Here is a 12,101-nt window from a genome sequence, read left to right on the forward strand (position 1 = left end):
GAAGGAAGGAAGGAAGGAAGGAAGGAAGGAAGGAAGGAAGGAGCTGTGGGAAGGAAGGAAGGAGCTGTGGGCATGGCTCAAGTGGTAAAGCACCTGCCAAGTAAATGCAAAGCCCTGAGCTTTCTGGGTTTTATTATCAACAGCACTTACCCCATTTGACACGGTAGAAGCTGTATCACTGTGCCCATGGTAAGAGCACACAGAAATCCCCTGTGAGTGAACTTCTGCAGCCATACACTGCTGATTTTGTAAGATAACCCCTGCATCCCATGAGTGACAGGGCTTGATCTGGGCTTGAGAGATGTAATATTTTGATAAAAAACGGCACTTCCTTTTGAAGCACTTATTTGCGTGTTCTGAGCAGTACCACTGGAACCTCAGTGAGTACTGAGGCTAAGCTGACTTAGTCTCTCCCAGCCCACTCCAGCCCCTCCCCCCCCACATCTAAACAGAACACAATTAGCATCCATAAACCACAAATGTGGCTTATTTTTTGCCCCCTTTCAGAAGCCTCAAAAGTAATTTGTACATCTTCTAAGCACAAAAGAGTTAAAGACCTTAAAAGAGATAAAAACTACATTATGCAAACCTACTGAAGATGAAAGCTATATTTTCTTTTCTTTTCTTTTCTTTTCTGTCACTAGTATGGCCTGAACTCTGGGCTCTTCAGCTCAAGTCCAGTGTTCTACCACTTGAGCCACGGCACCACTTCCAGCTTTTTCTGCTTATGTGGTACTGAGGAATCGAACCCAGGGCTTCATGCATGCAAGGCAAGCACTCTACCATTGAGTCACCTTCCCAGTATTTTCTAAGGCTAGGGGAAGAATTATTTTTTCAGTAAAATTTATAATGAAAGTTCTTATCTTTGATCCAAATATCTATACCACACAAGATGTCACAAGGGAGAAAATTCAACAATTTATTGAATTCAACTTTTCTCATGGAACCAAAAGAAAAAAGATTAATAGTTTTTATAGGATAGAAGTAATTAAGTAATTACATGGGTAAATTACAACCATGCAATTAGATAAAAAAAATGCTATTGCTGGGCAGCAGTGGCTCATGCCTGTAATCCTAGCGATTCAGGAGGCTAAGATCTGAGGATCATGGTTCAAAGCCAGCCCAGGCAGCAAAATTCATGAGACTCTTATCTCCAACAAACCACCAGAAAACCAGAAGTTGCTCTGTGGCTCAAGTCGTACAGTGGTAGCCTTGAGCTGAAGAGTTGAAAGACAGCACCCAGGCCCAGAGTTCAGGCCCCATGACAAAGAAAGAAAGAAAAGAAAGAGAGAGGTAGGGAGGGAGGAAGGGATGGAGGAAGGAAGGGAGGAAGGAAGGAAGGAAGGAAGGGAAAGGAAGGGAGGAAAGAAAGAAGGAAGGAAGGAAGGAAGGAAGGAAGGAATCTATTTCACAAAGGGTCTTAGGTATATGTGACATTCAGTTACAAAGTCAGGAGATGAAAAAGGTCTGGCGTGTTGAATAGTGTCCCACCAAAAATTCAGAATGTGATTTTTATTCAGACACAGGATCATTGTAGATGCAATTAGTTAAGATGAGGTCATCCTGGGCCCTGAATCCAATGACTAGAATCTTTGTCAGAGGAGAGGGAAGAAAAGGACATGATAACAGAGGCAGAGCTTGGAGTTGTTCTGCCATAATTACCAAGGAGACTTCATGGTCCTTCCAACATCTAGCATCCAGATGTGGGAGAGAATCTCTGGTTTTAAGTCACACATTTTGTGGTAATTTGTAATGGACAGCCTTGGGAAACTAACACAGAGAGGAAACATGTAACCGAGGCAGAAAGTTAAGAGCTGATGCTGATAGGTACTGAGGTACATCATATATATATTAACATTCTAGCAGTTCCAGAACAAATGGCTTAAGTAGAAGAAGTAGAAGTAGATAGTGGCAGTGTCCATAATATTTCCATTGCTGAGACAAAATAGCTGAGGGAAAAAAAACACTTAAAAGGAGTGGAGATTCACTTTGCTTCATGGTTTCAGAGATTTTATTCCATGTTGCTTGACCCCATCACTTTGGGCCAGTGGAAAAGCAGAATACCAGGGCAGAGAGTGAGTGTGAAAGCAAAGATGCACACTTCATGATAGCCAGGAAGCAAAGAGAGAGAGAGAGAAGAGTATGTGTCCCAATATACTTGTGTGCATGTGTGTGTGTGTGTGTGTGTGTGTGTGTGTGTGTGTGTGCACGTGCATGCTAGTACTGGAACTTGAACTCAGAACTTGAGTACTGTCCCTTAGTTTTTCTGCTCAATGTTGACATTCTACCATTTGAGACACAGCTCCATTTCCAGATTTTTGGTGATTAACTAAAGATAAGAGTCTCATGGAATTTCCTGCCTAGGCTAGCTTTGAACCACGATCCTCAGATTTCAACTTCCTAACTAGCTAGGATTACAGGTGTGAGCCACTGGTACCAGGCTCTTAATAAACCTTTCAAGGACATATTCCCAATAGTCTATTTTTCCCAACTAGATCCAAACTCCTCCTAAAGTTTCCACCAATTCCCAACAGTGCCATCAGGCTCAGAACTGAGTCTTTAACTGCATGGTTTTGGGGGGACATTTCAAACCAAATAATAACAGTGGAGGTTGAAGACAACTAAAAAAACTGGAGTCAGTTGAATGCAAAATGCAGTTGTTGGAGATCAGACTTAGATTCCCTACTATTCTTTTTTCTTCTTTCTTTTTCTTTTTTTAAAGAACTTTATTTAGAACCTACGAATTGCAATTAGGGAAACACTGGATGAGTGACTTGAAAGAGACAGGGAGAGTGGGAGCTTTTTTTTTTTTTGGTACTAGGATCTGAACTCTGGGCCTGGGTGCTGTCCCTGAGCTCTTCAGCTCAAGGCAAGCCCTCTACCACTTGAGCCACAGAGCCACTTCCAGATTTTTCTGCTTAGGTAGTACTGAGGAATCGAACCCAGGGCCTCATGCATGCAAGGCAAGCACTCTACCACTGAGCCACCTTCCCAGCCCTTTTTCTTCTTCCTTCCTTCCTTCCTTCCTTCCTTCCTTCCTTCCTTCCTTCCTTCCTTCCTTCCTTCCTTTCTCTCTTTCTCTCTTTCTTTCTTTCTTCCTCTCTTTCTCTCTTCCTCTCTTTCTTTCCTTTCTTTCTCTCTCTCTTTCTTTCTTCCTTCCTTCCTTGGTTGCTGGTTTCTTTTGTTGTTGTTGTTTTTTTGCTAGTCCTGGGGCTTAAACTCTGGGCCTGGGCACTGTCCTTGAGCTCTTTTGCTCAAGGCTAGCACTCTACTACTTGAGCTTTTTGGTGGTTAATTGGATATGAGTCCCATTGACTTTTCTGCTTGGGCTAGCTTCAAACCACAGTCCTCAGATCTCAGCCTCCTGAGTAGCTAGGATTATAGGCGTAAGCTACCCAACATTAAATCTTTTTTAAAAGCAAGATCCTGGTAGCCACGTGTTGTGTTTCTTTTTCTTTTTCAAAGATCATGACCCAAATTAACTTTCAATATTGGTAGTACAGCAATCAATTTGGGAAGTAAATTATGAAAGAATGGCATAATCTTTCAATACTGAAATTCTATTCATTTCTATCCAAGTGAGTATGAAAGAACTATTCCTTCTCTTTCCCAAATGACTTAGAAGGATTAATCATATCTTCTAGTCTATAGGAAGAACTGAATGGCACTTCTAGATTGCCAGCAACTGGAAAAAATAATGTCTACATCCAGATGTGCCATTAATCCACTGGCATGGAGTTGGGGTGAGGGTAGTCAGGAGACAGAAATGTCATAGGCAACTACAAGAGAGAGGACCCAAATTGAATGGGTCACAGAGAGATATTGAATCTGTCTTTTCTCATTGGTGATGCTTCTAGAGCAGGGTCAACATCCATACAGCCTAGACTTTTGTACACATGGGTTTTTACAGTTTTTTTTTTCTTTTTAAGGCTCTAGGGATTGAATTCAGACCTTCAAGCTGGCTAGGTAGGTGCTGTACCATCCATTCCTCCAGCTCTTTTTTTATGCTGGTGATTGTTGAGATGGGTCTCATTTCCTCCCTAGTTTCTTGCCTGGATCACAATCCACCTATTTTAGGCTTCTTGTCATAGCTGAGATGACAAACACATACCACCACACTTGGCTTCTTCCATTGAGATGGAGTCCTGTGGACTTTTCTGTGGTGGGTTGGACTCGAACAGTGACCCTCTGAATCTCAGTCTCCAAAGTAGCTAGGATTATAAGCATGAGCCACTAGCATCCAGCCTATAGTCTGTGTTTTAAAGTCTCACCGTTAGAAGTAGAGATGTAGTCCAACTGGTATAACACCAGCCTTGAGCAAAAAAGCCAAATGAGGGCTAGAAGCCCTGAGCTCAAGCCATGTTTGAATGAAAATTATTTATTTGTTTGTTTTTGTTTATGTTGGGGTATTCATTCTTTTCTTCCTTAGTCACCTGTAAATGTAAAACCCAAGGCTACATTGAACCCAGAGAAAATGCCAACATGAATCATAAATTCCCAGGCCAGTATAGCCTCCTAGAACTCAAGCCTTCACTCTGAAAAATGCAAGCCAGGGGCACAGCTCCCATTTGCCTCACTGTGGCTCTAACTCCATGGATGTCATCGTGAGCTGTACGAAGCTAAGACATCATGTGCCTTTCCCCAGTACACATGACCACATCCTGCACCAGCAGCATCTTCTGCCTCTGTGGTTTGAAACTGGCACAAATTAATATATAGCTCCACAGAGCAGGAACATGAGTTGAAGCTGTGATTTGAATCTCAGAAGTTTTAGACAAAGAATTTCATTTCTTGGCCTTCAGCAATCAAAGATGAAAGAAAAAACTTTAAGAAACTATTCTCTTTTCTCCCCTCAAGAAACACACACACACACACACACACACACACACACACATACACACACAATTAATCTAGGATTTTCATTTAATTATTCAACAAATATTTCTTGCCAAGTACCTAGCAGTAAAAAAAAAAAAAGTTCCAAATACCAATCAGTGAAAGGTGGGAAGGCAATAAATAAACAAGCAAAACTCCAAAATTATCTGTGCTAGGTGTCATACAAAACTTAAAATGAGGGGCAGTGGATTTTTTGTTGTTGCTTTGGGCAGGGGGGTTGGTGGTTTTTCTTTTAGGTGGCAGATTCAGGTGTGGGTGGCTCACACTTGTAATCCTAGCAACTCAGGAGGCTGAGATCTAAGGATCAGGGTTCAAAACCAGACAAGAAAGGTAAGTCCAAGAGACTCATGTCTATTAACCAGCAAAAAAAACTAGAAGTGGAACTGTGGTTCAAGTGGTAGAGTGCTAGCCCGGAGCTATAAAGCTAAGGAATAGTGCTTAACTCAGAGTTCAAGCCCCAATCTGGTACATACTCTCTGTCTGTCTCTCTCTCTCTCTCTGTCTCTCTCTGTCTCTGTCTCTGTCTCTCTCTCTCTCTCTCTCTCTCTCTCTCTCATACACACACACACACACACACACACAAATAGTAACTGGGTTGTCAGGGAATTTTCCTGAAAGAACTATCTTAGATGAGATCTTAATGATATGCATAAAGCAATAATGATTAGATTTTTAACATAATTAGCAGCATAAAATGTAAGCAGTATAAATTAGTGCTCAACACACACACACACACACACACACACACACACACACACACACACAGCCTGAATGTAAGTATTCCATAATGCTAATAGAACATTTTACCTTTGGGTTGTAAGATAGAGGTGAGTTTTTCTTTCAGATTCCTTCTTCAGTGTACCTTCCACACCACAGTATAACACAAAGATATAGTTGATCTTTGCTCCTATTGCTAGTTATGGGCACAGAGCTCTTAAAACTATTGCAGTTTCCTTAGTGATAGGAGTGTATTTTATTTATAACAAGGCCCTTCCAAAAGCACCTGGGTTTATTCTAATGAGGAGGCGTAGGATGGGGCTTCTCCACAGCTTCAGGATGAGGTTAATCACCAGAGAGACCAAGTAATTAAAGGGCTGGAACTTTCAGCCTCACCCAATGACCTCTGGGGTTGGAGGACAGAGAGCTAGAGATTGGATGCCATACACATTCTTACACAAGCCAGGCACCAGTGGTTTAAAAATAAAAAAGAATAACTAGCTTGAAGCCAGTGACTTATGCCTCTAATCCTAGCTATTTGGGAGGATGAGATAAGGAAAATCTTGGGGCCAGCTTGGGCAGAACACTTAAATCCTTTTTTTTTTGGGTCCGGTCATGGTGCCTGAATTCTGGGCCTGGGCGCTGTCCCTCAGCTCTTCAGCTCAAGGCTAGCACTCTACCACTTGAGCCACAGCACCACTTCCGGCTTTTTTCTTTTTGCTTATGTGGTGCTGAGGAATCAAACCCAGGGCCTCATGCATGCAAGGCAAGCGCTCTACCACTGAGCCATCTTCCCAGGCCTTAAGTCCATCTTAATGGAAAAAGCTTGATGTGGTGGCATACACGTGTCATCCTAGCTACTGGGGGAAGTGAAAAAAGAAAATAAAAAAACCAGGAGTACTGCAGTTCAAATAGGCTGTGAATCAGGGACTTGTATATGCTAAGCACACTAAACCAACCACTGAGTGATACCTCTGTGGGTACTCTGTGGTGCGTGCGTGTGTGTGTGTGTGTGTGTGTGTGTGTGTGTGTGTGTGTGTGTGCGTGTGTGTGTGTGTGTGTGTGTGCGCGCATGCACACACATGTGAGAGTACTGGGGGTTGAACACAAACCTTTGCTCTCACTCTGTCCCTTGAGCCACATCTCTACTTCCCAGCACTGTATCTTCTTGTTGTTTTGCTTTGTTTTTGTTTATGAGATACTGAGGAATTGAACCCAGGGCCTCATGCCTGCTAGGTAAGCACTCTACCACTAATGGTATTCCCAGTCTATATCTTGGTTGCTACATGCTGCAGAGTAGAGAAGCATATTTGGGTTGATGCAGGATCCTCAACCAATTAGATTAAAGAAGATACACATATAACAGTTGATAGAACTAATGGGGAGGTTGGGATTGTGTCTTGCCTTTATTTTTGGCTTAGCCGAGGTGATCATCCTTCTACCGATGCCTCCCTGATAGCTGGGATATCAGGTTTGTACCACTGAACTCAAGGGAGAGGAATTTCCTATGACAACTCTATTAAAAAAAAATTCCTTCCAGATGCAGGGATTACTAGACCAGGGATGCAACTACAAGTGCTAGAAACAGGGATTCTTCCTAACCAACAACAACAACAAAATATTGTTTTAAACCTTTACAATTCCAAGAGTTTAAGAAGGCAGGCTGTGCCTTCACTTCATCAGGCAAAATTGGGGTTAACAGTGAATGTTGCTGTACCTCTGATGGGTAGTAACAGCGCACCAGCTCTGTGCCTATGCCAGTTTTGCCCTCTGTGGAAGGGAACAGGCGCGGGGGGGGGGGGTACTTGCTTGACTACCAATGCCTCTAATCTCATCCAGCACTGTGGCCAAGCCGAACATTCCTGATGAAGGTGGAAATTTTAGGGACTAAATGGAGAGGAGAAATGGTAGCTGAAGGTAAAGGAATGAACAAATCCTACAAACCATCCTAGCAAATGATTGTATGGGGCCGGGGAGGGGGGATTCCCTCAACTTTATATCCATGTAAGACAGAGGTACAGGTAATCTGAGTAGTTGAGTCTTGAGCCTGACATCTTTAATGGGAGCAGTCTTTGGGGACTTAACCGCTCAAGATGTGAGGTTTCTATTAATACTGGGAGTTGGGATGAGAACTGAGTTGTTGGAGAAGTACAGCCTCCTGGAACTGAGGATGCCATGTGGAAGTGGAAGCCATACTTCCTACACGGCCCTTTGGATGAGAACTGCACCCAGGTGCCCCCCCACTATCCCCGCCACTGCTCTCACCAGCAGCTCCCTGGCCACCAGCAGCAGCCCCAGTGTCTGCAGTTGGCTCCCTTGTAGCTACACCCCAGTAGCCAGGGCTGATAGCCCAGATGACATCTTCTGCAGCTGGTGTGGCTACAGGCTGTGCTGTCAGGCAACATATTGGGTCTTCAGGAAGGTGGTAATGCTGAGCCCTCCCAGCCTGGCATCACTCACTGGCACAGCAGTAGCAGCAATGTGGTGGCCCTTGCTCATGAGATAAAACCATTTTTGAAGCGTACCCAGAATCAGAGTGACTTTAAGCTCTGTGAGGGCCTCAATGAGGCGCTGAGATGATGCAGAATTGTACATGGATTCGTCTAATCAAAAAGAAGAAACTGGAGGAATGGAAAACGGCCTCTGATGACCAAAGTTAACTTAGCATAAAAATGTAATTGATAGTGAAAGCACAGAATATGAAACAGTAAATGAACCCTTTCATCATGGATAGCTTCATTGCTTCTGAATGGACATGAAGTTCACTGAGATGCTATAAAATTTGAGTCTGGCCAGATTTGTGTGGCCTCCTCAAACTAGCTGTTTTGATGTTATTTTTGAGTTAGCTAAAATAAAGTGATCTTTAAAAGAAAAAAAAAACCAGGTGCAGGTGGCTCATGCCTGTAATCTTAGCTACTCAGGAGGCTGAGATCTGAGGATCATGGTTCAAAGCCAGCTCGGGCAGGAAAGTTCGTGAGACTCTTATCTCCAATAAACCACTAGAAAACCAGAAATGGCACTGTGGCTCAAGTGGTAAAGCACTAGCCTTGAGCTGAAGAGCTCAGGGACAGCACCCAGGACCAGAGTTCAAGCCCCATGACTGACCCCCTCCCCCAAAAAAAAGAAAAAGAAAAAAATTGAGTTATTAGGGACATAGCTATTGTCTGGAGAATCGAAGAGCAGGCTATTAATACTGGAAAACACCCCAAACTTTCTATAATGAACACATATTACTTTTAGAGCAGAAAAAGTTTAAAGACACATTTAAAATGAAGCTAATATAACTTGATGGATATCTTATATTCTCAAGATTTGTTAACATCTTGTAACAAACTATTAGATGCAAATATATGTGAAATGAACAAATGGAATCCCTTGTCATTAATCCCATAAATGCAAACTTTCCTGGTAGGAGAGGTCTTGCCCATATCTAGGTACAGTGTGGACACGATAACTTACCTCCTACATCATCATCTTCATTGGCTGGGCCTTCTGCACTATCCACATTTTCTATTTCATGTGGTTTGGTTAAACTGTAGTCACTTGAAGCTGTTGGACTTTCTAAAAGACAAAAAGAGTTTAAGTATGAAGTCAACTTTAAAGGATTTTTATGTGCATATTGTCATCCTCAGACTCTCTTAGTGATAAACAGAATCCTCTCACATATATCCAAATATATATTTATGTATTATGTATGTATATATACATATATGGAAAGTCCTCAATAAAGGTAAGATTTTAAAGAGGAAAGACCCAGCGTTACCTGTGGGGACAGGCTGTTCCTGGCTGTTTTTCAGCTCCGGATTTGGTTGTGTATCTGAAAAGAAAAAGGTCATGAAAGATCAGATACACATAGTACATCCCCACAGATTCAAGCAATCCATAGACTTGTTAGGAATTCTATTTTGATGAGGGCTGGGAATGCAGCTTAGTGGTAGAGTGCTTGCTCAGCATGCATGAAGCCCTGGGTTCAATTCCTCAGTACCACATACACAGAAAAAGCCAAAGTGGCTCAAGTGGTAAGAGTGCTAGCTTTGAGTAAAAGCTCAGAGACAGTGCCCAGGCCCTGAGTTCAAGCCCCAGAACTGGCAAAAAAAAAAAAGAATACTATTTTGAGCCAAGATATGCCAGATGCCCAGATGCCCCAATACAGATGAATGGATCCAAAAGTTGTGGTACCTCTATACAATGGAATATTATACAGCCATTAGAAAGGACAAAATAATGGTATTTGCAGGAAATGGATGGAACTAGAACAAATCATTCTGATTGAGGTAAGCCAAGATCAGAGAGACAAATGGCACATGGTCTCCTGGTTATGTGGATATTAAATCCAAAATGCAAGGAAATATGACAAAGTAAACAGGACAGCTGATCCATTGCAACGATGAGATGTATTACCAAAGCTTATAGAATTCACAAATTTTATAGACCATGATAATGACAATTTGCCTTGTGAAGGTTAGAATGTATATGTGACTCTAAGTATCACTATCCTACAATACTGTTAAATTTGTGAAATTTATGTAATCACTTAATGACAATAAAAATCTGTTTCAGGGCTGGGAAGGTGGCTCAGTGGTAGAGCGCTTGCCTTGCATGCATGAGGCCCTGGGTTCGATTCCTCAGCATAAGCAAAAAAGAAAAAAGCCAGAAGTGGCGCTGTGGCTCAAGTGGTCGAGCGCTAGCCTTGAGCTGAAGAGCTGAGGGACAGCGCCCAGGCCAAGAGTTCAGGCCCCACAACTGGTTTTGTTGTTTTTGTTTTTTGTCAGTCATGGGCCTGAACTCTGGGCCTGGGCACTGTCCCTCAGCTCTTCAGCTCAAGGCTAGCGCTCGACCACTTGAGCTACAGCACCACTTCCGGCTTTTTCTGCTTATGTGGTGCTGAGGAATTGAACCCAGAGCTTCACGCATGCAAGGCAAGCACTCTACCACTGAGCCACCTTCCCAGCCCCAGGCCCCACAACTGGACCCCCCAAAAATTGTTTTAAAAAAAGAATACTATTTTGGCCAGGCATTGGTGACTCATGCTTGTAACCTAGCTACTCAGAAGGCTGAGATCTGAGGATCGGGGGTCAAAGCCAGCCCAGGGCAGAAAGTCCACAAGACTTGTAACTCCAATGAATCACCAAAAAGTCAGGAGTAGAGCTATGGCTCAAATGATAGAGTTCTAGCCTTGAGCTGAAAAAAAACTCAGGGACAGTGCCCAGGCTCTGAGTTCAAGCGCCAGGATAGACACCAAAGGAAAAAATAAAGTCTTAGACTTTTGGCTCAGGCTGGCTTCAAATTGGTCTTCGGGTCTTAGCCTCCTAAGTAGCTGGGATTATAGGCATGAGCCACTGGCACCCAGCATTTTTTTTTTTTTTTTGGTACAGGTCATGGGGCTTGAACTCAGGGAGCTGTCCCTGAGCTTTTTGTGCTCAAGGTTAGTGCTCTAGCATTAGAGCCACAGCTCCACTTCCAGATTTTTGCCGGTTAATTGGAGATGAGTTTTTGTTTGTTTGTTTGGTCCGGTTGTGGGGCCTGAACTCTGGGCCAGGGTGCTGTCCCTCAGCTCTTCAGCTCAAGGCTAGCGCTCTACCACTTGAGCCACAGTGCCATTTCCGGCTTTTTTTTTCTTTTTGCTTATATGGTGCTGAGGAATCGAACCCAGGGCTTCAGGCATGCAAGGCAAGCGCTCTACCACTGAGCCAACTTCCCAGCTGGAGATGAGTTTTATGGACCTTCCTGCCTGGGATGGCTTTGAACCTTGATCCTCAGATCTCAGCCTCCTGAGTAGCTAGGATCACAGGCATGAGCCACAGGGACCCTTTTTTTTTTTTTAAAGACAGTTTCTTGTATAGCTCAGGATGGTCTGGAACTCACCAATCTCCTGTCTCTGTCTCCCTAGTGTTGGAATTACAAGCATGCATCATCACAATTAGCTCACTTATTCTTTCTTCTGTCATCTAAATTTGCTGTGTTTTGTTTCATCTTATGGTATGCCAGAGGCTTGTATATGCTACATAAGCAATATTCAATGGGTTTTATATTCCATATATTGCTATTTTCAGTGCCAGAACAACCATTTTATTCATTGTTATAATTTCTTTCTTGATGTGTCCTATTTGTGATTTACTATAATAATATTTTCTATTACATCTTTCTTTGGCCAGTCCTGGGGCTTAAACTCAGGGCCTGAGCACTGTCTCTGAGCTGCTTTTGCTCAAGGCTAGCACTTGAGCCACAGCGCCACTTCTAGCTTTCTCTGTTTATGTGGTACAGGGCTTCATGCATGCTAGGCAAGCACTCCACCACTAAGCCATATTCCCAGCCCTACATCTTTGAGTATAACTATAGCTGTTGAAAATTCTTCCAGTCTCTATGTCATCATGGGATTAGTGACTATTGATTAACTTTGCTCCTAAGAAAGCCTCACATTTGGTGTTTTTTTGTTTGTTTGTTTTGGGGGGGTCCAGTCGTGAGGCCTGAACTCTGGGCCTGGGCAC

General features: G+C 43.0%; 1 protein-coding gene across 1 annotated transcript in view; it reads right to left on the reverse strand.

The window, feature by feature from the left end:
* Ikzf3 (IKAROS family zinc finger 3 (Aiolos)) overlaps positions 1–12,101 on the reverse strand; it is an 88,115-nt gene that overhangs the window by 54,814 nt on the left and 21,200 nt on the right. Inside the window, exons 2-3 of the mRNA XM_013008807.1 lie at positions 9,377–9,430; positions 9,073–9,174 (exon numbers count right to left, since the gene is read on the reverse strand). Of these exons, the coding sequence (XP_012864261.1) occupies positions 9,073–9,174; positions 9,377–9,430 (156 nt within the window). The remainder of the gene's footprint in view (positions 1–9,072; positions 9,175–9,376; positions 9,431–12,101) is intronic.

Source organism: Dipodomys ordii, unplaced genomic scaffold (assembly GCF_000151885.1).
Source record: "Dipodomys ordii isolate 6190 unplaced genomic scaffold, Dord_2.0 Scaffold7, whole genome shotgun sequence".
Classification (NCBI taxonomy): Eukaryota; Metazoa; Chordata; class Mammalia; order Rodentia; family Heteromyidae; genus Dipodomys; species Dipodomys ordii.